The sequence below is a fragment of the Schistocerca gregaria genome, chromosome 1 (genome assembly GCF_023897955.1).
Source record: "Schistocerca gregaria isolate iqSchGreg1 chromosome 1, iqSchGreg1.2, whole genome shotgun sequence".
NCBI lineage: Eukaryota > Metazoa > Arthropoda > Insecta > Orthoptera > Acrididae > Schistocerca > Schistocerca gregaria.
This window is the reverse complement of record NC_064920.1, coordinates 347,815,851-347,840,955: the sequence shown is the minus strand read 5'-3', so window position 1 is coordinate 347,840,955 and position 25,105 is coordinate 347,815,851. Positions and strand designations below refer to the sequence as shown.

The 25,105-nt window shown below is 38.7% G+C and overlaps 1 protein-coding gene across 2 annotated transcripts in view; it reads right to left on the bottom strand.

Annotated features, from left to right (window-relative positions):
- The window catches only part of LOC126345047 (A-kinase anchor protein 10, mitochondrial), a 101,457-nt gene that overhangs the window by 48,821 nt on the left and 27,531 nt on the right, over positions 1 to 25,105 (bottom strand). For both annotated transcript variants that reach the window (XM_050002071.1, XM_050002072.1), the window contains exons 5-6: positions 18,450 to 18,586; positions 8,691 to 8,835 (exon numbers count right to left, since the gene is read on the bottom strand). In XM_050002071.1, the coding sequence (XP_049858028.1) occupies positions 8,691 to 8,835; positions 18,450 to 18,586 (282 nt within the window). The remainder of the gene's footprint in view (positions 1 to 8,690; positions 8,836 to 18,449; positions 18,587 to 25,105) is intronic.

The window sequence follows — 25,105 nt, the reverse complement described above, 5'->3', positions numbered from 1 at the left end:
TTAGTATTGGAGGGTAGCGTAGAGGGTAAAAATCGTAGAGGGAGACCAAGAGATAACTGTACTAAGCAGATTCAGAAGGATGTGCGTTGCAGTGGGTTCTGGGAGATGAAGAAGCTTGCACAGGATAGAGTAGCATGGAGAGCTGCATCAAACCAGTCTCAGGACTGAAGACAACAACAACAACAACAACAATAGTGTGGTAAAGTTAGATGCAAGGTTCCAACACAAGCCCGCTTTGTAATCTTCACACCAGGTTTTTGTTTCTTTCCATATTTTTTCCCTATCAACATGTCTTCTGAAACAGCATTTCTGTCAGTCCTGTTGTACTTGGATATTCTTGTATGTGCCATGTCCACACATGTATGTATTTCTTGGAAATTACTTCCATTCTAAATTTCAAAAATGCATTCTTTGTGTTGTTTGAATTTTTTTGGTGTATAGTAAATGCAGTGACTATAGTTATCAATAAGATGCCAAAATATTTTCTTGTAATAGTTCTTCCGCTATTTTCGTGTGATCTTTGAATAATAAAGTTCCCTATCAGCTCTTTCAATACTGCTCATTGTACTGTTAGTCGAATATTAATAGAGGATTACTTATTTTGTCACCCCTTTTGTTTCTAATACACATGATGAGGGATTGTGTACTGCACTCAAATCAATTTTTTTGTCTTTTTAGGACAATGACTGTCTCTTGGGAATGCTTTGATTTCTTCCTTTTTAAGTTTTACTTTTTTCTCCCTTTTTAAGTTTTATGGTTGCAAACATAGTCAGTAGATCCTTTCTAATTGCTCTCAGAGAGTTCCGCAGATATCTGTTCTGTGTTGTACCAAATAATTGGAGAGTTCAGATGATACACTATGTGATCAAAAGTATCTGGACACCTGGCTGGAAATAACTTACAAGTTTGTGGCACCCTCCATCAGTAATGGTGGAATTCAGTATGGCGTTGGCCCATCCTTAGCCTTAATGACAGCTTCCACTCTCATAGGCATACGTTCAATCAGGTGCTGGAAGTTTTCTTGAGGAACGGCAGGCCATTTTTCATGGAGTGCTGCACTAAGGAGGGGTATTGATGTCGGTCGGTAAGGCCTGGCACTAAGTTTGCATTCCAAAACATCCCAAAGGTGTTCTATAGGGTTCAGGTCAGGACTCCATGCAGGACAGTCCATTACAGGGGTGTTATTTTCGTGTGACCACTCCCCCACAGGCCCTGCATTATGAACTGGTGCTCAATTAGGTTGAAAGATGCAATCGCCATCTCTGAACTGCTCTTCAACAGTGGGAAGCAAGAAGGTGTTAAAACATCAATGTAGGTCTGTGCTGTGACAGTGCCATGCGAAACAACAACAGGTGCAAGCCCCTCCATGAAAAACACAACTGCACCATAACACCATCATCTCCAAATTTTACTGTTGGCACTACACACACTGGCAGATAATGTTCGCCAGGCATTCGCCATACCCACATCCTGCCATCGGTTTTCCACATTGTGTACCGTGATTCATCACTCCACAACACTTTCCCATTGTTCAATCATTCAATGTTTACGCTTCTGACACTTAGCGAGACATCATTTGGCATTTACCGGCGTGATGTGTGGCTTATGAGCAGCCGCTAGACCATGAAATCCATGTTTTCTCACCTCCCGCCTAACTGTCATAGTACTTGCAGTGGATCCCAAAGCAGTTTGGAATTTCTGTGTGATGGTCTGGATAGATGTTTGCCTATTACACATTATGCTCCTTTTCAAGTGTCAACAGTCTCTGTCAGTCAACAGACAGGGTCGGCCTGTACGTTTTTGTGCTATACATGTCCCCACAAGTTTCCATTTCACTATCACATCAGAAGCAGTGGACCAAGTGATGTTTAGGAGTGTGGAAATCTCACGTCATCATTTATGTGACACATATTCAAATGCCAATATCAAATACGCTACAAATCTGATTCTTGCCACACCAACATGGATATTCTTTCCCTACTTCCTGCAGGTGCTGACCCCATCTTTGATTAGCAAGGAAAGTGAAATTTATACTTGCATGATGATTTTTGTGTCATCACTGACTCCTTCCCCAAAGTACTTCCACTTGTAAGCACTTCTGAAACTGCCAGGGATCTGACAATGTGCAAAATAGTTCACCGGGTAAAAGAAGACAGGCCCAAATGAATGTATGGCAAACGTTTTAAGCTCTGGCACCACTTCTCCTGGTGACTGCTCACTATTTTTCTCAGTTTTCTGGGGCTACACCTTGTAGGTGCAAGAGTCTGGCTGAGATGTTACACAGATTCCAACCTTGCACACTAGAGCACCTGTTGCTATCAACCTCATTTGCATCCCGCCCGCATCATAGTCACTACATACTGGGCACTCTGGTCTGACTGTGACTATGGCTCCCAGCAAAGGCTCAAGCAACCCAGGGAATGCCATCTATTCCTTCTTTCTTATGCACTTCAAAACTTGAGGTGCCACTAAAACCAAACTGGCCATAATACCAGGATCAGCTGCAGCCTGTACCATCACAATTTAAGTTGTAGGTCAGATATTTCAAAACTGTCTGCGCTCCACCTCCAGTGCCAGTTGGGTTGACTCTTGCAATGAGCACCACTTCTGGGTCTCATGTCTCCTTACAGGAACTCACACTTTTTGAGTGATGCAGACATCTGTAACCAACAGCACCTCTGAATGGCAAGATAATCCATATCCCCAATAACAACTGCAGCATTTACGCACCAATCAACATAAGCTCAGCCATTTCTCCTCGTATATCTGAGGGCTCCAGGAAGGAAGGCTGTAACTATGTTAGATACAGATGGTATCACTGTTAATATCGTCACTGAGCTTCACCAGTTGTGAGACTGTGACTGCCACAAATATCCTTCTCCTCTGCTGTAAGTAGAAATGCAAGATGCACCATCACCTTAACTGCAGTGCTCTACAAAAACTGACATCCCCGACTCCTTATTCTGTTGATAACTAGGCTATTCTACGGTTATCAGTGTTGGAATACATTTTATCAGTGCTTCCAGTATACTTTTGACTCATGTTAAATAAAATGTGTTATTCAGACAACATAATAGTCTGCACATGGCATAGATTTGGTTCACTTGCATTAATCCCCCATGAACCATGGACCTTGCCGTTGGTGGCGAGGCTTGCATGCCTCAACAATACAGATGGCCGTACTGTAGGTGCAACCACAACGGAGGGGTATCTGTAGAGACCAGACAAACATGTGGTTCCTGAAGAGGGGCAGCAGCATTTTCGGTAGTTGCAAGGGCAACAGTCTGGATGATTGACTGATGTGGCCTTGTAACACTAACCAAAACGGTCTTGATGTGCTGGTACTGCGAACGGCTGAAAGCAAGGGGAAACTACAGCCATAATTTTTCCCGAGGGCATGCAGCTATACTGTATGGTTAAATGATGACGGCGTCCTCTTGGGTAAAATATTCTGGAGGTAAAATAGTCCCCCATTCGGATCTCCGGGCAGGGACTACTCAAGAGGATGTCATTATCAGGAGAAAGAAAACTGGCATTCTACGGATCAGAGCGAGGAATCTCAGATGCCTTAATCGGGCAGGTAGGTTAGAAAATTTGAAAAGGGAAATGGATAGGTTGAAGTTAGATATAGTGGGAATTAGTGAAGTTTGGTGGCAGGAGGAACAAGACTTTTGGTCAGGTGACTACAGGGTTATAAACACAAAATCAAATAGGGGTAATGCAGGAGTAGGTTTAATAATGAATAGAAAAATAGGAATGCGGGTAAGCTACTACAAACAGCATAGTGAACGCGTTATTGTGGCCAAGATAGATACGAAGCCCACACCTACTACAGTAGTACAAGTTTATATGCCAACTAGCTCTGCAGATGATGAAGAAATTGATGAAATGTATGATCAGATAAGAGAAGTTATTCAGGTAAGGAGGGAGACGAAAATTTAATAGTCATGGGTGACTGGAATTCGAGAGTAGGGAAAGGGAGAGAAGGAAGCATAGTGGGTGAATATGGATTGGGGGAGAAAAATGAAAGAGGAAGCCGTCTGGTAGAATTTTGCACAGAGCATAACTTAATCATAGCTAAAACTTGGTTCAAGAATCATAAAAGAAGGTTGTATACATGGAAGAATCCTGGAGATACTAGAAGGTATCAGATAGATTATATAATGGTAAGGCAGGGATTTAGGAATCAGGTTTTAAATTGTAAGACATTTCCAGGGGCAGATGTGGACTCTGACCACAATCTATTGGTTATGAACTGTAGATTAAAACTGAAAAAACTACAAAAAGGTGGGAATTTAAGGAGATGGGACCTGGATAAACTAAAAGAACCAGAGGTTGAACAGAATTTCAGGGAGAGCATAAGGGAGCAATTGACAGGAATGGGGGAAAGAAATACAGTATAAGAAGAATGGGTAGCTTTGAGCGATGAAGTAGTGAAGGCAGCAGAGGATAAAATACGTAAAAAGACGAGGGCTAGTAGAAATCCTTGGGTAACAGAAGAAATATTGAATTTAATTGATGAAAGGAGAAAATATAAAAACACAGTAAATGAAGCAGGCAAAAAGGAATACAAACGTCTCAAAAATGAGGTCGACAGGAAGTGCAAAATGGCTAAGCAGGCATGGCTAGAGGACAAATTAGGGATGGAGAGGCTTATTTCACTAGGGGTAAGATAGATACTGCCTACAGGAAAATTAAAGAGACCTTTGGAGATAAGAGAACCACTTGTATGGATATCAAGAGCTCATATGGAAACCCAGTTCTAAGCAAAGAAGGGAAAGCAGAAAGGTGAAAGGAGTATATAGAGGGTCTATACAAGGGCGATGTACTTGAGGACAGTATTAGGGAAATGGAAGAGGATGTAGATGAAGATGAAATTGGAGATACGATACTGCGTGACGAGTTTGACAGAGCATTGAAAGACCTGAGTCGAAACAAGGCCCCGGGAGTAGACAACATTCCATTAGAACTACTGATGGCCTTGGGTGAACCAGTCCTGACAAAACTCTACCATCTGGTGAGCAAGATGTATGAGACAGGCGAAATACCCTTAAACTTCAAGAAGAATATAATAATTCCAATCCCAAAGAAAGCAGTTGTTGACAGATGTGCAAATTACCGAACTATCAGTTTAATAAGTCACAGCTGCAAAATACCAACGCAAATTCTAATGGAAAACTGGTAGAAGCCAACCTCGGTGAAGATCAGTTTGGATTCCGCAGAAATGTTGGAACACGTAAGGCAACACTGACCCTACGACTTATCTTAGAAAATAGATTAAGGAAAGGCAAATCTACATTTCTAGCATTTGTAGACTTATAGAAAGCTTTTGACATAGTTGACTAGAATACTCTCTTTCAAATTCTTAAGGTTCAATGGTTCAAATGGCTCTGAGCACTATAGGACTTAACTTCTGAGGTCATCAGTCTCCTAGAACTTAGAACTACTTAAACTAAACTAACCTAAGGACTTCACACACATTCATGCCCGCGGCAGGATTCGAACCCGCGACTGTAGCGGTCACTCGGCTCCAGACTGTTCCGCCTAGAACCGCACGGCCACTCCGGCCGGCAATTCTTAAGGTGGCAGGAGTTCAAGTACAGGGAGCAAAAGGCTATTTACAATTTGTACAGAAACCAGATGGCAGTTATAAGAGTCGAGGGGCATGAAAGAGAAGCAGCAGTTGGGAAGGGAGTGAGACAGGCTTGTAGCCTGTCCCCGATGTTATTCAATATGTATATTGAGCAAGCAGTAAAGGAAACAAAAGAAAAATTCAGAGTAGGTATTAAATCCCAAGGAGAAAAAGAAAAACGTTGAGGTTCATCGATGACATTGTAATTCTGTCAGAGACAGCAAAGGACTTGGAAGAGCAGCTGAACGGAATGGGCAGTGTCTTGAAAGGAGGGTATAAGATGAATATCAACAAAAGCAAAACGAGGATAATTGAGTGTAGTCAAATTAACTTGGGTGATGTTGAGGGAATTAAATTAGGAAATGAGACACTTAAAGTAGTAAAGGAGTTTTGCTATTTGGGGAGCAAAGTAACTGATGATGGTCGAAGTAGAGAGGATATAAAATGTAGATTGGCAATGGCTAGGAAAGCATTTCTGAAGAAGAGAAATTTGTTAACATCGAGTATAGATTTAAGGGTCAGGAAGTCGTTTCTGAAAGTATTTGTATGGAGTGTAGCCATGTATGGAAGTGAAACATGGACAATGAATAGTTTGGACAAGAAGAGGATAGAAGCTTTTGAAATGTGGTGCTTCAGAAGAATGCTGTAGATTAGATAGGTAGATCACATAACTAATGAGGAGGTATTGAATAGAATTGGGGAGAAGAGGGCTTTGTGGCACAACTTGACAAGAAGAAGGGACCAGTTGGTAGGACATGTTCTGAGGCAACAACCGATCACAAATTTAGCATTGGAGGGCAGTGTGGAGGGTAAAAATTGTAGAGGGAGGGCAAGAGATGAATACACTAAGAAGATTCAGAAGGATGTAGGTTGCAGTAAGTACTGGGAGATGATGAAGCTTGCATAGGATAGAGTAGCATGGAGAGCTGCATCAAACCAGTCTCAGGACTGAAGACGACGACGACGACGACGACAACAACAACAACATTAATCCATACACAAGTTGATTTCATGGTACATGGAAGCAATCCACAACCCTTCATGCAACTTGTGCAGCCTCAAAGGAGTACTGAAATAATAGTAACTCTGTCAATCATTTCAAACAGCACGACTAATTTCTTTACCATTTGTTAACTTAATTTCACAGATATGGGCATGACATCTTTTTCATTCTCCACCTATCCTAACTAGGAAACTAGAGAAAGTTATGGGTCAGCATTCCCCAAATTTCATCAATATTGCTGCTGATAATGTCAATATTTATCCAAAGCTCATCAAATTTTGTCAGAAGTCATCATCAGTATCTACATTCTGTTGAGTGATGAGATATTCTGCATATTGTTAAGTGCCTAAGAAACAAATTTCATATTTGAATCTTCAGCATCATTTATTCCTTACATTTACACTATCCCATTTTTTCATCAATTTATAACACTGAGATGACAAAAGTCTTGGGATAACGATTTGTGCATATACAAATGCGCAGCAGATGGCCAACAAGCGCCTTTGCACAGCATGACATTGTGCAGCACCTCTCCATGGCTTGTGGCCATATCAGTTGAACTCCAGATAACTGGAAAACAGTGGCCTAGTCAGATGAGGTCCAATTTCAGTTGGCAAGAGCTGATGGTAGGATTTGAGTGTGGTGCAGATCCCTCGAAGGCATGGACCCAGATTGTCAACAAGACACTGTGCAAGCTAGGGTGGCTCCATAATGGTGTGGACTGTGGTTACATGGTCCAACTGAACTTATCATTGACTGGAAATGGTTATGTTTAGCTACTTGGAGACCGTTTGCAGTATTTCATGGACTTCATGTTCTCAAACAACGATGGAATTTTTATGGATGATAATGCACTATGACACCAGGCCACAACTGCTTGTGATTGGTGTGAAGAACATTCTAGATAGCCACCCAGATCACCCGACATGAATCCCATTGAATATTTATGGGACATAATCAAGAGGTCAGTTCGTTCAAAAACCCTGCACCAGCAAACTTTTGCAACTGTAGATGGCTACAGAGACAGCATGGCTCAATATTTCTACAGGGGACTTCCAACAACATGATGAGTCCGTGAAACATCAAGTTACTGCACTAAGCCAGGTAAAAGGAGGTCCAACATACTATTAGGATGTATCCTACTACTTTTGTCCCCTCAGTGTATGTCACTAACAATTCTTCTATTCCAACAACTGGCAGTCCAACAGTTCCCTTCAAAGTATTAGTATTTCTTTCTTCAGCATGTTCCATTCTTTTTCAGTTGAATACTCAGCAATATTATTTAGGCCAGAACCTCTTGATTATTTCTAAGTCATCATGTAGGAAACCAGTTCTCTACAACAATATAAGAAACTGTCACACTGTTGTGAGATTGATAGGTCGAATTTTCACTATTGGCTTCAAGACAAGAATAAATGCAAAGAACATTTTACAGATAGACAACAGTACCAATCCTTTTCATCTATTGTGCAAGTCTTTGGGCTAATAACAGCAGTGAAACAGCTCAATAAGTGCTGTGCACAGAAATCAATGCCCATCATATGAAAAAGATAAATTAGTTGTCTGCACTGGTACTTCCAAGTGAGGTGGTGCAGCTGATAGCAGTGGACTGCATTCAGCATGAGCAGAATTCAAATCATCATCCAGCCATCCAAGCGATGTTGACCATGTTTTCTCTAAACTGATTAAGGCACCACTGATTTACTTCCCCATCCTTGTCTTCTTCAAGCTAATGCTCTATTTCTAATGACCTCATCACTGATGGGACATTAAACCTTAATTGAAGTACTGTATGGCACTCCTGCCTAATTACTTATTGATACCTATTTCTCCATTTTCAATTTATATCTTCCTTCAATTTGGTCTATAACTTACAAAAAGGAACGTCTAGCTTGAAAATTATAATATTATATGAACTTCCTAATGTTTTGTTTGCTGCTGCACATTACTTTCAGAACTGTAACACATTTCTCAATATTTTATGAATTCAAAATGGTATCCTTCCTATAACTTACTGAATTGATTGGGTGAAAAATAGAATAAGTAAATAAATACCTTTTCAAGGACATGGAGAACAATTCTCACAGGTTTTTCAAAACAGTCAGGTAGTGGACCATCCTCCCGGCAAATATTCTGCTCTATTTCAAACCTTATTTTGTCACTAAATCCCAAAGGACAAGTGGCTTGTAATGAAAAATACCTGAAAAAATGAGAGATTAAGTATTCTCAAGACTATTATCATTAGCAGGAAACATCACATTTATGAGTTATTTGTCAAAATGTTACTTCTTGGCAATATAAAAAAAGGCAACAATTACAAGATACAGGAAAAAGGAAGAGTATGACTTCATAAAGGAATACACTGAAAATAGCATAAAAAATTAGGAAAAAGAGAAAAGCAGAATTCTAGCTTGTCAGCAAAGTAACAGTGAGTGAGCTTAATCTTTCCTTAAAATGCATCCAGCCTCCATTGTGTATGAAGGATCCCATGCACTTCATTCTGCTGGTGGAATAAGCAAAAAATAAAAAAGAATCATAATTTCTGCACTTCTTTAAAAATACAAGTGATTGATGTTTTATGAAGTTTATGACTGTTTCACAGGTGGAGGGAGATTTAAGGCTACCATGTATTAAATGACTGCAAACCTACTTCTTACAGCAGTGATGTGATTACATAAAACTGTTGCACATGACAACACAGAATTGTTGTACGTACAGCAAGTACTATCATTTTGTGTGTGCACCAGTACAATTGTACATCCTTGCAAATAACTTAATGGAGGCTCTACATTATGGTACTAGAAAGGTTGTTTATAGACAAACACAAAGTGTTTTTGAGGAAGCATAAAAAAGGCGACAGTAATTTGTTGATAACACTGGTATAGCGACACTTCATCACCAGTTACAATATCCAATACAAAGTTTTACGGGCTGGAATTATTCCTATCGTACTCCATAATGCTGGCCCCTTTGTTGCTTGGTTACACACCATACCTGCCTAAAATCAAATCTGTACAAAGAACCCTGTTAAAATTATTCCCGGGCATGGATCATGGTTTTTACACAGTGGTTATTCTTAGTTGCCTGAATCAAATTTTACTTTTAATGTCTGATCTTGATGAACTAGCCAAAGATCGTGGTCATAGGAAATACATCAGAAGAATTGCAAATCAGTTTGCTCAAGGCAATTATTGATTGAAACCCAACTTTGAACTCATAAAATAACAACTGTTCTCAAAATGTCTCAAGTTAACTCCATAGCTCACAGTGAGTCAATGCTGTATGTTAAACAATACTGCAGGCTCTGATATTTCTAATAGTTGTAAATTGTTAAAGTGTAACACTGTACCAGAGACAATAATACTGTCTTATAACAGCACGTGTGTGTTAACAAAAGAAGAACTGTGCCTTTGTGTGGTACAGGAACTAGTGACATATTTAAGAATAAAAATCGAAAATCAAAGAGAAATAAGTAATAGGCTTCAAAATCATTCTCAAAAATCTAAAAATCAGACTGCTTAGACTGGCAGTAACCGGCAGTAACACAAAGTTATGTTTTCAGCAGGAACTTCCCATTTAATTAGAAATAACATTTGTGCAGATCAATTCAATCAGACTTCTGATATATACAAATATAATCAGACAAAATATCACTAGCTGATAGTAAAAGACACAGCCTGGAGGTACAAAAAAATTTATTATAACAACTTTTTTAAAATTATTTATCACCTAGGGTCAGTAAACCACACTAAATTGACATGTTTTCCTTTTTATTACTAACATCGAAATAACCAAAGTGAATAAAATTGTGAGCCACACAGAAAATAGAATATGCAACACAGACAATATTCTCAAAAGTAACATCAAAGTTAGGAAAATTTTCATTTAATTATCTGCACAAACCAGAAAATTTACAGAGCTATAAACTGGACAGTTACTTTACAATGACACGCATTCATTAACAGTCAGTTATATTGACAGTGAACCCACAACATTTACTTCATTACAATGTTTGTTGTTAACAATCCGTCACAATTCAAAAAGAGTAGAACATCTACAAATATAATGCTAGAAGGAAAAATGACTTGGAATGGAATCTTACAGTCTTCAACTTTCTCCACACTTACATGATTCTATGGTGATTATCCAGACATCAATTTCCTAAAGCAGTAATGACACACTTCTCACACAAACTCAAAAAAATTGCCTTTGAAGATTTTAGAATACTGTGGAGTACAGAACATGTTGATCTAACTTACACTAGTTTGTTGTTCACTAAAAGAAACTTTTTTTTAATTATCTGAATCCAGTAATAATTTCAAATAGAAATGTTAATTAACAAATACTGAATCACAATTTTCAATAAAAATAAAATATTTTAATTTCTAATTATGAATTGCATGATGAAAAAATTTCAATTTTATATAGAAATGCAAAATGCCTAATTGTTAAAGGAAAAAATTACATATGTTGATAATACTACCCAAATTCACAGACAAGTATTTTATTTTCTATTTGGTGTTTCACATTTTTGTACCAAAATTTAATTTAGTGTGACAACTGGAATTTTTATGTAATTACTATTCAAAAATAAAAAGATTATTTCTTTTATTTCAAATAAATTTTTGGGGGGTACAATAAATGAACACTGTTTCTACTACTTCATTTTCATCTTTAGTTTCCATTGGACCAATATTTCTCCCATTATTCATAAAAGTTGTTCTCTCTCTTCTTGCAGCTACTTTTTTCCAGTTCTTGTTTTTTAGTGTTCTGAAAGCTACCCTTTTACATCGCTTCTTTAAAAAGTGTTCTGTTTCTTAGAGCGTCCAAATCAATGCCTACACTTTAATTTCTTGCTACTTTTGTCAGCCACTTTATCTTGGATTTTTAATTGTTTCATAAGACAAAGATTTGTTTTGTGAGTCTGTCATTATTCATCCTGCATGTATGTCAATTGAATTTTAATCACCTTTTTTCTTGTTACACCCATTATCTTTTCAACTTTTAGATACAGGTCTATATTAAAACTTAATATGTATTCTGGATAGACAAAAAAATCTCCTCGTCAAGTGTTAGCAAGAGACCACACACATAAAAAATATTGAAGTTTGCAAGCTTTCGGAGCCAGCAGCTCCTTCTGGCAGATGAGTTGAAAGGGAAGGATGAGGTGTGAAACAAAAGGATTGGTGAAGTTTAGGGAAAGAGCTATAGTTCGGAAAAGTTTTGGAAGTAATCTCTTTCTTGTGCCTTACCCTACCTTCCAACTTGAAGCTTAAGTTTTCAAATCTCATCTGGTGCAGTCCCCAATAACCAGTCTTTCCAACTCATCCCTACATGTAAGTCTACCCCGGCCCAGGGTTCTGGGTGACTTTTCTGAACTCTATCTGTTTTCCTCCCCCCATGCACCATGGACCTTGAAATTGCTGGGGCTCTTACATGCCTCAGTGATATAGACAGCTGTACCGTAGGTGCAATCACAATGGAGGGTATCTGTTGAGAGACCAGACAAACTTGTGATTCCTGAAAAGGGGCAGCAGCCTTTTCAGTAGTTGCAGGGAAAACAGCCTGGATGATTGACTGATCTGGCCTTGTAACAGTACCCAAAACGGCCTTGCTGTGCTGGTACTGTGAACAGCTGAAAGCAAGGGGAAACTGTAGCCGTAATTTTTCCCCAGGGCATGCAGGTTTACTGAATGGTATATGTATGCATATTCCAGAGGTAAAATAGTCCCCCATTGGGATCACCGGGTGAGGGCTACTCAGGAGGACGTCGTTATCAGGAGAAACAAAACTGGCAGTCTACGAAACGGAGCATAGAATGTCAGATCCTTAATAAAGCAGGTAGATTAGGAAATTTAAAATGGGAAATGGATAGGTTAAAGAGAAGTTTGGTGGCAAGAAGAACAAGACTTTTGGTCAGGTGAATACAAGGTAATAGTTACAAAATCAACTAGGGGTAACGCAGGAGTAGGTTTAATAATGAATAAAAAAATTGGAGCGCAGGTAAGCTACTACGAACAGCATAGTAAACGCATTATTGTAGCCAAGATAGGCGTGAAGCCCACATCTAACATAGTAGTGAAAGTTTATATGCCAACTAGCTCTCCAGATGACGAAGAGATTGAAGAAATGTATTAAGGAAATAAAAGAAAACATTCAGGCAGTGAAGGGAGGTGAAAATTTAATAGTCATGGGTCACTGGAATTTGATGGTAGGAAAAGAAAGAGAAGGAAAAGTAGTAAGTCAATATGGAAAGAGTGTAAGGAATCAAAGAGGAAGCTGCCTGTTGGTATTTTGCACAGAGCATAACTTAATCATAGGCAACACTTGGTTTAAGCACCATGAAAGAAGGCTTTATACATGGAGGAGGCCTGGAGACACTGGAAGGTTTCAGATACATTATATAATGGTAAGACAGAGATTCAGAAACCAGGTTTTAAATTGTAAGACATTTCCAGGGGCAGATGTGGGCTCTGGCAACAATTTATTGGTTATGACCTGTAGACTAAAACTGAAGAAACTGCAAAAAGGTAGGAATTTAAGGAGATGGGACATGGATAAACTGAGAGAACCAGAGGTTGTAGAGAGTTTCAGAGAGAGAGAGAGAGAGAGAGAGAGAGAGAGAGAGAGAGAGAGAGAGAGAGAGCATTAAGGAATGATTGACAAGAATGGAGAAAATAAATACAGTAGAAGAAGAATGGGTAGCTTTGAAAGATGAAACAGTGAAGGCAGCAGAGGATCAAGTAGGTAAAAAGATGAGGGCTAGTAGAAATCCTTGGGTTCCAGTAGAGATATTGAATTTAATTGATGAAAGGAGAAAATATAAAAGTGCAGTAAATTAAGCAGGGAAAAAGGAATACAAACATCTCAGAAATGAGATCGACATGCAGTGCAAAATGGTTAAACAGGTATGGTTAGAGGACAAATAGAAAAACAGTTCTGAGCAAAGAAGGGAAAGCAGAAAGGAACATGTAGAGGGTCTATACAAGGGCGATCAATTCAGGGCAGTATTATGGAAATGGGAGAGGATGTAAGTGAAGATAAAATGGGAGATACGATACTGTGTGACAAGTTTGACAGAGCACTGAAAGACCTGATTTGAAACAAGACCCCAGGAGTAGACAACATTCCATTCGACCTACTGATAGCCTTCGGAGAGCCAGCACTGACAAAACTCTACCATCTGATGAACACTGTGTATGAGACACGCGATATACCCTCAGATTTCACGAAGAATATAATAATGCCAAACCCAAAGAAAGCAGGTGTTGACAGGTGTGAAAATTACTGAACTATCAGTTTAATAAGTCACAGCTGCAAAATACTAACAAGAATTCTTTACAGACAAATGGAAAAACTGGTAGAAGCCGACCTTGGGGAAGAGCAGTTTAGATTCTGTAGCAGTGTTGGAACACGAGGCAATACTGACCCTGCAACATATCTTAGAAGATAAAGTAAGGAAAAGCAAACCTACATTTCTTACTTTTGTAGACTTAAAGAAAGATTTGACAATGTTGACTAGAATATTCTCTTTCAAATTCTGAAGGTGTCAGAGTTCAAATACAGGGAACAAAAGGCTATTTACAACTTGCACAGAAACCAGATGGCAGTTATAATAGTCGAGGAGCATGAAAGGGAAGCAATGGTTGCAAAGGGAGTGAGACAGGGTTGTAGCCTATCCCTGATGTTACTCAATGTGCACAATGAGCAAGCAGTAAAGGAAACAAAAGAAAAATTTGGAGTAGGAATTAAAACTTTGAGGTTTTCCGATGTGATTGTAATTCTGTCAGAGATATCAAAGGACCTGGAAGAGCAGCTGAATGGAACGGACTGTCTTGAAAGGAGGATATAAGATGGACACCAACAAAAGCAAAACAAGGATAATGGACTGTAGTCAAATTAAATCAGATGATGCTGAGGGAATTAGATTAGGAAATGAGATACTTAAAGTAGGAGATGAGCAAAATAACTGGTGATGGTAGAAGTAGAGAGGATACAAAATGTAGACTGGGAATAGCAAGGAAAGTGTTTCTGAAGAAGACAGATCTGTTAACCTGAAGTATAGATTTAAGTGTCAGAAAGTCCTTTCTCAAAGTATTTGTATTGAGTGTAGCCACGTGTGGAAGTGAAAGGACGATAAATAGTTTCGACAAGAAGAGAATACAGGCTTTCAAAATGTGGTGCTACAGATGAATGCTGAAGATTAGATGGATATATCGCGTAGCTAATGAGGAGGTACTGAACAGAATTGGGGATAATTGGAATTTGTGGCACAACTTGACTAGAAGAAGGGATTGGTTGGTAGGACATGTTCTGGGGCATCAAGGGATCACCAATTTAGTATTGGAGGGCAAAAATTGTACACGGAGACCAAGAGATGAATACACTATGCAGATTCAGAAGGATGTAGGTTGCAGTAGGTACTTCAAGATGAAGAGGCTTACATTGAATAGGGTAGCATAGAGAGCTGCACCAAATCAGTCTCTGGACTGAAGATCACAACACAACACACCCCTTTTCCTAAACGTCATCAGTACTTTTCTTTCACCCCTCTTCCTCCTCCTAAAACCCTTCTGCCAGAAGAAGGAGCCACTGGCTCCAAAAGATTGGTAACTTTAATATCTTTTATATGTGTGTTTCTCCTGTCACCACTTGGTGAGTAGATTTTTTCTGTACACTTCCATTACATTTTCAAAAATTGGTTGTTTTTGTTGATTTGATCTATATCCTGATTCAATACTGCTTTTGGTCTCTGTATTTTTCTTAGGATTCTTGTTTCAATTTTTATTAAAAAATTATATCTATGCTTTATAGGTCTAGAAAAGGCATATGACCGAGTTCCTAGGAGAAAGTTATTGACTGTTCTACGAGATTATGGAATAGGAGGCAAACTTTTGCAAGCAATTAAAGGTCTTTACATGGATAGTCAGGAAGCAGTTAGAGTTGACGGTAAATTGAGTTCATGGTTCAGAGTAGTTTCAGGGGTAAGACAAGGCTGCAACCTGTCTCCACTGTTGTTCATATTATTTATGGATCATATGTTGAAAACAATAGACTGGCTGGGTGAGATCAAGATATGTGAACACAAAATAAGCAGTCTTGCATATGCGGATGACTTAGTTGTGATTCGATTGAAAGTTTGCAAAGTAATATTTCAGAGCTAGATCAGAAATGTAAGGACTATGGTATGAATATTAGCATCTCCAAAACGAAAGTAATGTCAGTGGGAAAGAAATATAAACGGATTGAGTGCCAAATAGGAGGAACAAAGTTAGAACAGGTGGACAGTTTCAAGTACTTAGGATGCATATTCTCACAGGGTGGCAACATAGTGAAAGAACTGGAAGTGAGGTGTAGCAAAGCTAATGCAGTGAGCACTCAACTACGATCTACTCTCTTCTGCAAGAAGGAAGTCAGTACAAAGACTAAGTTATCTGTGCACAGTTCAATCTTTCGACCAACTTTCTTGTATGGGAGCGAAAGCTGGGTGGATTCATGTTACCTTATCAACAAGGTTGAGGCTACGGATATGAAATTAGCTAGGATGATTGCAGGTACTAGTAGATGGGAACAATGGCAGGAGGGTGTCCACAATGAGAAAATCAAAGAAAAACTGGGAATGAACTCTATAGATGTAGCAGTCAGGATGAACAGGCTTAGATGGTGGGGTCATGTTACACGCATGGGAGAAGCAAGGTTACCCAAGAGACTCATGAGTTCAGCAGTAGAGGGTAGGAGTCGGGGCAGACAAAGGAGAAGGTACCTGGATTCGGTTAAGAATGATTTTGAAGTAATAGGTTTAACATCAGAAGAGGCACTAATGTTAGCACTGAATAGGGGATCATGGAGGAATTTTATAAGGGGGCTATTCTCCAGACTGAATGCTGAAAGGCATAATCAGTCTTAGATGATGATGATGATGATGATGATGATGATGATGAATTATATTTCAATATTTAACATTGCCATTTGAACATATAGAATTCAAATAAAAGTTTAAAAAATGTTGTTCCTAGTAAAAATTGAACCTGCAACTTCGAGACTGCAGGACTTATATGCTATGCACTCAGTTACTGGCAACTGTTCAACTGATTGAGTTGTTCTACATGTTACAGTGCTACAAAATGTTCAAAGGTAATTTTTTAGTTAGTTTGAGAATTATATGATACTGCTTTCGGAAACAGATATCCAAGCACTGACCTTCAAATCCTGTTGAGTATGGCGAAAACCAGAGACCCCACAGCAGTCCTTGTTAATGCAGCACTGGAAGCTGTGAAGTATTCAGCAATACAAATCTTTTATCACCTGGGACGCCACCTCCATGTCGCCACCAGCTTTGGGTAAGCTCCGACAAAGTCTGTTTTTCTCAAAGTTTGCACTGCGCAATGTTGCTAATGATTGCTACTTCTGTTAGCTCTAATCCCCATGGACTCAAATACAAGCTTCTGTTGTGCAGCCAGTTCCATCCTTTGCTTTTTCTAATGGTTGGAATTAGCCAGCAGTGTAGCAGTTAGTCTGAATGCAAATAAGTAGTATTATTCAGACCTCTGAGGCCCTAGTGTCTCCTGCTATGAGTTTCCTATCAAGTCCCAAAATCTTGCACCTCTTGTAGGTGCCCTACAACAGTGTTTGGCGCTGATCCAAGAAATCAAGCTGCCTGCCCTTTCTTCCATCTCTCTTATATAGGATGTGACAATATGAATCCACAACTTATATGGATCCACAACTTACGTAAATTTTTTAAATGATGTCATACTCACTTTTAGATGTCATATATAGAAGGTAATATGATGTTGTCTTTAAAATAAATTAGTTACCTTTCTTGACATTTACTGCATGCAATATTTCCTTAATATTTTCGGTACTTATCAGTGTCGAAAAACCTGAACATAATGGTCTTCCATATTTCTGACTGTGAGCTGATATGTAACTGATTATAATTATAAAGTAATTTTGAGACTGTACCCCCACTCAACTCCACTGAATGTCTTCCATAAATAAAGCACAGAAAGAGGTGAGAATTAATATCAAAATGTAGTCTACTAAGAAAATATACTGCAATATTACAAATGTGATTGCAACTTTACAGAGGTCTAAAGAAACTTGTAATGATTAATTGCTTGGAGGTTTCGCAATATACTTTATGCGCAATTCAAGCAATCAGTATCTACATACAAAATTTTGTAGCCACTTGTTGATGTATTGCCTACTGACTTTTGTCTCAGGATCTTCAGTCAACATTTGTTCAATGATTAATTCTGATGTTTCCTAGCCCAAGCAGCTGGCACTGTCAAAAGTTCAACCACAGCTACCAGCAATGAAGGTGAACCTTCGACAATGGCAGCCACTCATACTGGCAAAATATCACAAAAAAATATATACAAATTTTAATTGAAGATCCAAATATTAAAGACAACAGGCACTTGATTAAAATGTAACGTTGTCTGTTTGTTCCTCTTTATAAGTTAAATATATTCTTGTTGCCATTTCTCAAATTTTATATTAGTGTTATATTAAACACAAACTTAGATTTTCTCATGAAAAAGAGGGAGAAAATCAGCAGCACCCACCATAACCACTTTACAAACCCATGCTCTATTAGAAAAATAGCAGAAGTAATACAGTTTGATCTAAAACATGCTATAAAATGAGTACAACGTATAATTTGAAAGAAATATTAACAACTGGAAAATGTTTATTCATTGAGAGAGAGAGAGAGAGAGAGAGAGAGAGAGAGAGAGAGAGACCCCAAAATGAATTTATTTGAAAATAATACAATGAAATGAAAAACTAATTAAGAGATAAAATACGTACTTGTCATACAAAATAATAGCATCATTCTGAGCCTCAACAGGATCATAAACACCCTTCTTCTCCAAGAGATGCTGACGGAAGTTCACTGCTGCAAGCCAAAATTCCACCAAACTACGATGTCCTTCTTGTTCCATAAACTACATGGAAGACAGATTCATCAGAGAATAGTCATTAGAAAAGTGGTGAGAGCATTCATGGAAAGTCCCATAATTTCAAAAACTTTGTTCATGTTTAGCATCAAGCAGCTCAGGTGGTAAGACTATAAGACTAACAAAGAAATCATCAAGTGTTTCATTATGGCTTAGGCTACTCAGGCTATCCATGTTCACTACAAATCTTACTGAAACTTGAATGATAAATATCTGATGTAAATTTTGGACAAGTGTTCAGTCTTGGGTAGTCAGGCAGGAAAAAGGGAACTAAGATGAGAGTTTGACATCTCATTACGGTTCATATTATTAATTACAAAGCACAACTCATCTGGAAAGAAAATATCTAAAAACTGGCCGTGATATACTTAACAAACCATCCCAACATTCGGCTGTAACCATTTTAAGAAGCTACAAATATGAATAAAAAAGGCTAGATATATATATTTTAACCCCACTTCTGAATGTTAGTCAAGTGCCTTTCCTACTGAACATCTTGATAAGCCAGGGACTAACTGTACCCTGTATGTAAATGGCTTTCTACTTGCTACAAAGTCAGTCAGTTGGTCAGTTAACTATACATCCCATGTTTTTTGTTTGTAATGTTCCTCCTCCATAAGTATTTTCATTCTGTATGACCAATATGTTCAACCCACTTTTCTAAATGTCCTGCTGACTGCACACTAACTCACTCCGTTGTCAAATTTCATTTTCACTAACAGTTACTAAACAGACATACACTGTCTGACAACGAAAGTAAAGACCCAGAATGGGAGCAGGAAATTAAATGAAACTTCACAAAGTGAGAGGGTACTACTATATCAAGTCATTTCAGTGATTATAAAATGGAGTCAAATTTACAAAGAACTTGACAGTACGAGCCTAGTTATCAGTATAACGTTGCATCCCTTCTGGCCTGGGTGCATGCAATGTTTTGGTAGGGTTAGTGTTTCAAAAAGCCATTGTGACCTCTCCTGTGTCAAACAGTCCCACAACTGTTGTAAATGGTCGATGATATCCTGGATAGTGGCACTGGTCTGGAATTGATGTCCAAGATGATCCCACAGATTCTATCATGGACAGAGATGGAGCTCCAACTGCTCACACAGTCAGTTCCTAGACACACCTTATGTGGGAACAAGCATTGTCCTGTTGAAAATTGGCTTGATGATACTGTCTCATGAAAGGTAATACATGCAGGCTGTCCACGACATGCCATTGTGCTATCAGAGTTTTCTCGTTCACTACCAGTCCTGACCTGAAATATTACCCAATGGCACCCTTTCTTTACCATTATGCCAAAAGTAACATCACATTGCCTCTCTCCAAATGCCGCCCTGCTCACCAACGATGGCCATATCTGAACACATGACACCCTTCACCAGCAGTCTTTGATTCCCAGTCAGAATACCACATCAAACAGAGCCATTTCTGTTGTGTTGTTAACGGCAGCCTGCACATGGGACAGTAATTCCCAAGTCTGATTGCTGCTAGTCACCGACCAATGGTGTACGATGATACAGAGTGTTGCAAGGAGACCATTACTTGTTCTCAGATGATAGGTGCAGATGCGAAGCGTTTACAATGTGTTTGGTGCACAATACCGCTAGCATCCTCCTGGTGGTCAGAGGTAGTCAACTGGAATGTAAGACAAGTATGCCTACCCTCTCACTCCACATCCCTGTCCCACAAACATGGACACTGCATGATTTCACCAACCGGAGATAAAAAAAAATGAGGCCCCTTTCAAACTTGATCAGGTGCTGATAAAGCTGTCTCACATACATACATTGCATCTTTGTGTCCTTCACAGTGACTATTCAACATATGACAGTTTCCACAACTCCTATAAACTTGACCAGAGGCCTCATAACAACCTTAAACACAAATACTACTGCACACTGGTGGTCATACTATACGTCATAGAAAATTGCTACTCTTATCATTTACCTACCTACCAATGACGTGTGCATGTATAAATTTACAATGACAGGCAACCATGTCTTCAGGGTGCTTCGCGCCACTCCTCTCCCCCCCCCCTTTTTTTTCATACAGTGGAGATATGCAATCTTGTCAAGAGGATGATCCTCTTCCTGGTGAATCTCATCATGTAACACCTAGAACAGCCCTCATTTGGTATCTTGGGGCATTAGCCTACAGTTCAGTTTAGATTCGTTTGTAGGTATCATCCTCTCTTCTTCTTCTTCTTCTTCTTCTTCTTCTTCTTCTTCTTCAGTAGCTTTACAGCCATTGATGAGCCTTCACTTCTTCACTGATCTTCCTCCACACTTATTGGTTATTTGCTGCTCTTTTCCACTCCCAGATTCCCATACTGGTGAGATCCATTATTATGACATCAATCCATCTTCTTCTAGGTCTCCATTTTCACCACGTTTCATGGTTTTCTTTGGAATTCTGTCCTCTGCCATTCTCTCTAAATATCCTAGCCATCATATTCACTGTGATTTCACAAATTTTACTACATCCCTACCTTGTATTAACTCTAGTAATTCAGCATTGTAGCAAATTCTCTAGCCTTTTTCCTTCCTTATTGGTGCATAGATTTTGCATAGTATTTTCTGCTCAAAGGTTCTTAGTGCACTTTTATCATGTACTGTCATCTTCCATACCTCTGACCCACGTGTGATAACTGGGCGAACTAGGAAATTATCATTAGCAGTTTTGTTTTTCTTGTAACAAGGCTATTTCTGAACAGTTGCATATTTGCAAATTAACTATGTTTCCTGCTTGTATTCTTTTCCTTATAGTCTTTCCAATCCAGTTATCATTTATAACTTGGGCTCCCAAGTAGTTAAAAGAGGACGCTCCTTTGAAGCATTTCCCATTGATGTTTTGGTTTTTAGGGGTTCTTCTAGCCTCAGATTGTGACATTACCATATATTTTGTTTTCTTTTCATTTATTATGAGGCAAATTTTTAAGGTTTCTGTTTCCATTGCCCAGTATGTTTCTTGGAGTGTATTGATATTCCTTCCTCCTATAGCAATTTCATCAGCGTATGCACATATCTGGTTATTTTTCATAAATAAGGCGCCTCTTTTGTTGATTTTATTTACTACACTATGCTGGACTATACTGAATAGGACAGTGGAGCAACTTTCACCTTGCTTCACGCCTTTTTTAAAGTCTAAGCTTTCACCTGTTCTGTTAAGGACCTTTACTTTTGCTCTTTTCTCTGTCATTGTCATTCTGATCCGTCTTATTAATTTAGCACATATACCAACTTCTTCCAGTACTCTGTATAGTTACTGTCGTTTTATGCTGTCAAAGGCTTGTTTGAAGTCGATGAATAGGAAATGCAGATCTATATCATATTCATAGAACTTTTCCATCATTTGTCTTATCACAAATATTTGATCAGTCATTCCTCTGTCTGGTCGAAAGCCACACTGATATTCCCCTAGTATGCCTTCTGCACACTTCTTTATCCTTTCGTTTAATATACTTGTGAAGATCTTATGAGTTGTGCTTAGGAGTGTTATACCCCTATAGTTTTCACATGCTGTTCTGTCCCCTTTCTTATAAATGAGCCATTGTTTTGGCTGGAATCTATTCTTCATTTTTCCTACAGCATGATAGGACTTTCTCATTTCAGTCTATTCCTTTAACTCTTCTAGTTCTTGAAATTTCTTCTTAGACCACTCTTTTTTATTTCTCTTGCACAGTCTGTTAGCTTTTCTCTTTAATTCTCTATATTGTTCCACATTATTTCTGGTTTCCCTCTGTAGCTTCTCTTCTTCACTATGCCTCTATAGCCCTCCCTGCCCTATGTTGTGGAACACACTTTGTCTGGCTCCTCAGTCAAGACCAATCCACCTTTGGTGACTCTGCCAGTAGCTATGCTGTCGCTGGCATAACTCTTGACTTCAACGAAATACGCAAACCCTCCCCCCTGGCAGTCAAGATGCCTACTATAAGGCGGTGTCCCCTGCTAAGGTATCATCCTTTATTGTATGACTTCTATAATTTTCTGGAACAGCCCAGTTGTAAAATTGTTATTAAATTTACAAGGTCTTCTACAAAATCACAGTTTTCATCTCCCAATGACGTACATCTGTTTGGGCGTCAACTTCACATTTGTAAACAACCTGACAGATAAAACACTGGGGCAGACTAGGGCTTGAATCTGAACTCTTGCCTTCCATGTCAGTTTCTCATACAAGGTTATCAAGGCCATATGTGTTGTTTCTCCATCTTGCTGAAAATATCCATATAGTCATTCATTTTCTGAGAGTTGATCCACATACGAATTAAACAATTTCTGGACTTAAAAGTCAGCATTAACAGTTTGGCGAAATAATCATCTTACAATGCAAACACCAGACACTACATTCTAAACACTAATTGTGAGATTATGGCAACAGCTCTTCAGAGTACCGATGGGGATTTTCTAAGGCATAATGGTGCATGTTCTGAGAGTTCATACATACTGAGAGACTGAAACAGGCCTCATCTGAAGAAATGAAAACCCCCCAATGACCCAAATGTCTCGATCACTGAGAAACCAGTGGCATAACTCAATGTGTGAAAGTTTGTCTTCATGCAGGTACTTTTTGATAATATTTCAACAAGAGAATCTCTTAATTTCCACCTGAACACATTAATGGCACTGAGATTTCATCAGGCTCTGTTCCCAGCTTTTCTTCATCCAAGCGATGTTTTCTGGTGTCCTAACACTTTTGAGATAGTTACAGTTTTTATTCACTATAGAGCCTGGTTTGCACCATTTGCCACATAGTTTTGGACTGCAGACTTTGCTGGAGGTTTTTTATGAGTTGTGCTTTGCTTAACACCTAACAACAGACACAAACTGTTTTATTGTGAAAACTATTTTGTGCTGCATTCAAATAATAACGAAACACATCTGCTCATCTCGCTCACTCAAATACAATGACACATCGAAATACTCAGTACAGAGGACGAGGGAGATGCACATGTGCAGACAAATGACAGCAATCAATTGGTGCACTGAAATCGTGGTTTCCAGCATTTTCTGTGATGGGCAGTTCTCCTCTCCATTAAGAGCCAATTCCACGTCATTCTCATAAATACTTTCCAGGTCAGTTTTATTTTGCCCATCCCATACAATAATGGGATTAAACTGAATTTAGCAACTGATGTCTTTCCACTGGGTTACATAACAGCTATTTTATGGTATATGCAAAGGCTTCATATGTATAATGACAGCAAGTGGAAGTCCATAGGAAAATTTAATAATTACAATTTCTGAATTTCTTTCTTACATTCATGGTACAGGGCAGGAAAACAAAACAAATTTCAAATTTATATCACTATTACAGGTAACTGGTTACACATTCATAAACATGGATGTGTTGATATTGTCTTTTCTGTGTTAAGAAGTGCTCTCTTCTTCTCTTGCTCTTTTATCATAGGCAGTGATGTGCTGTAATGGAAATTACAATGCCATCACAAACTCATCTTTCAATAATACCTATGAGACCCAGGGCACAATAATAGTTCCTACAGAAGAAACAGCAACTGCATATAATAGCATATTAATTTTAAATGTGTGACTGCACTGCTGGCCATCTGTACAATATCAAACAAAACCCTTAATGTCAGGAAAATTGTCTGATTGAAGTAGCACACTGACAAATCCATTAAACATAGATTCAAAATATTTAATTCTGTCAATAGGAGCTTCATCATTTTAACTCGTCAAAATTGATAATCATCATCAACACTATCATTTTGACATGGCTTCATCATTTTGATTCAGAATGAAGCAGCAGTCATGTGTCTAGATCTTCCTCAATGCTGCTTATTCAACAGAAGCAGAGGACAAGAGTGAAGGCCAAACAAATGGTGTGTGCTTTTTCCACTCCAACAAATAATGTCGCCACAATAACACTTAAAACTGTAAATAGTAAATAAATATTGTTTGATTACACCTTCCTAAGTTTTTGGAAAGTCTACAGCCACTGAAGTCAATGGTAAGCTTATGTGCATACTTTCAATTCAAAAACACCTTTAACAGTTATTTGCAAATGATATGTTCTCATTACTATACCTTTACCAAAAATACACTGTGATCAAAAGTATCCGGACACCCCCAAAAACATATGTTTTTCATATTAGGTGCATTGTGCTACCACCTACTGCCAGGAACTCCGTATTAACAGCCTCAGTAGTAATTAGCAGAGAGCATAATGGGGTACTTTGCGGAACTCATAGACTTCAAACGCGGTCAGGTGATTGGGTGTCACTTGGGTCATACGTCTGTACACAAGATTTCCACACTCCTAAACATACCTAGGTCCACTGTTTCCAATGTGATAGTGAAGTGGAAAAGTGTTTGCCCCTGATATTGCATGATATAGCGGAGAATTCTCACATATATTTTATGACATGGTGTGTTTTGAAGCTGTTTCTTTCTTACAGTGTACTCAGGTACGAAATCAATAATGTCTACAGCCAAGTTCTAAAGGTACATTCTAGCATGTGAATTATGTTTTCATAATGCTGTG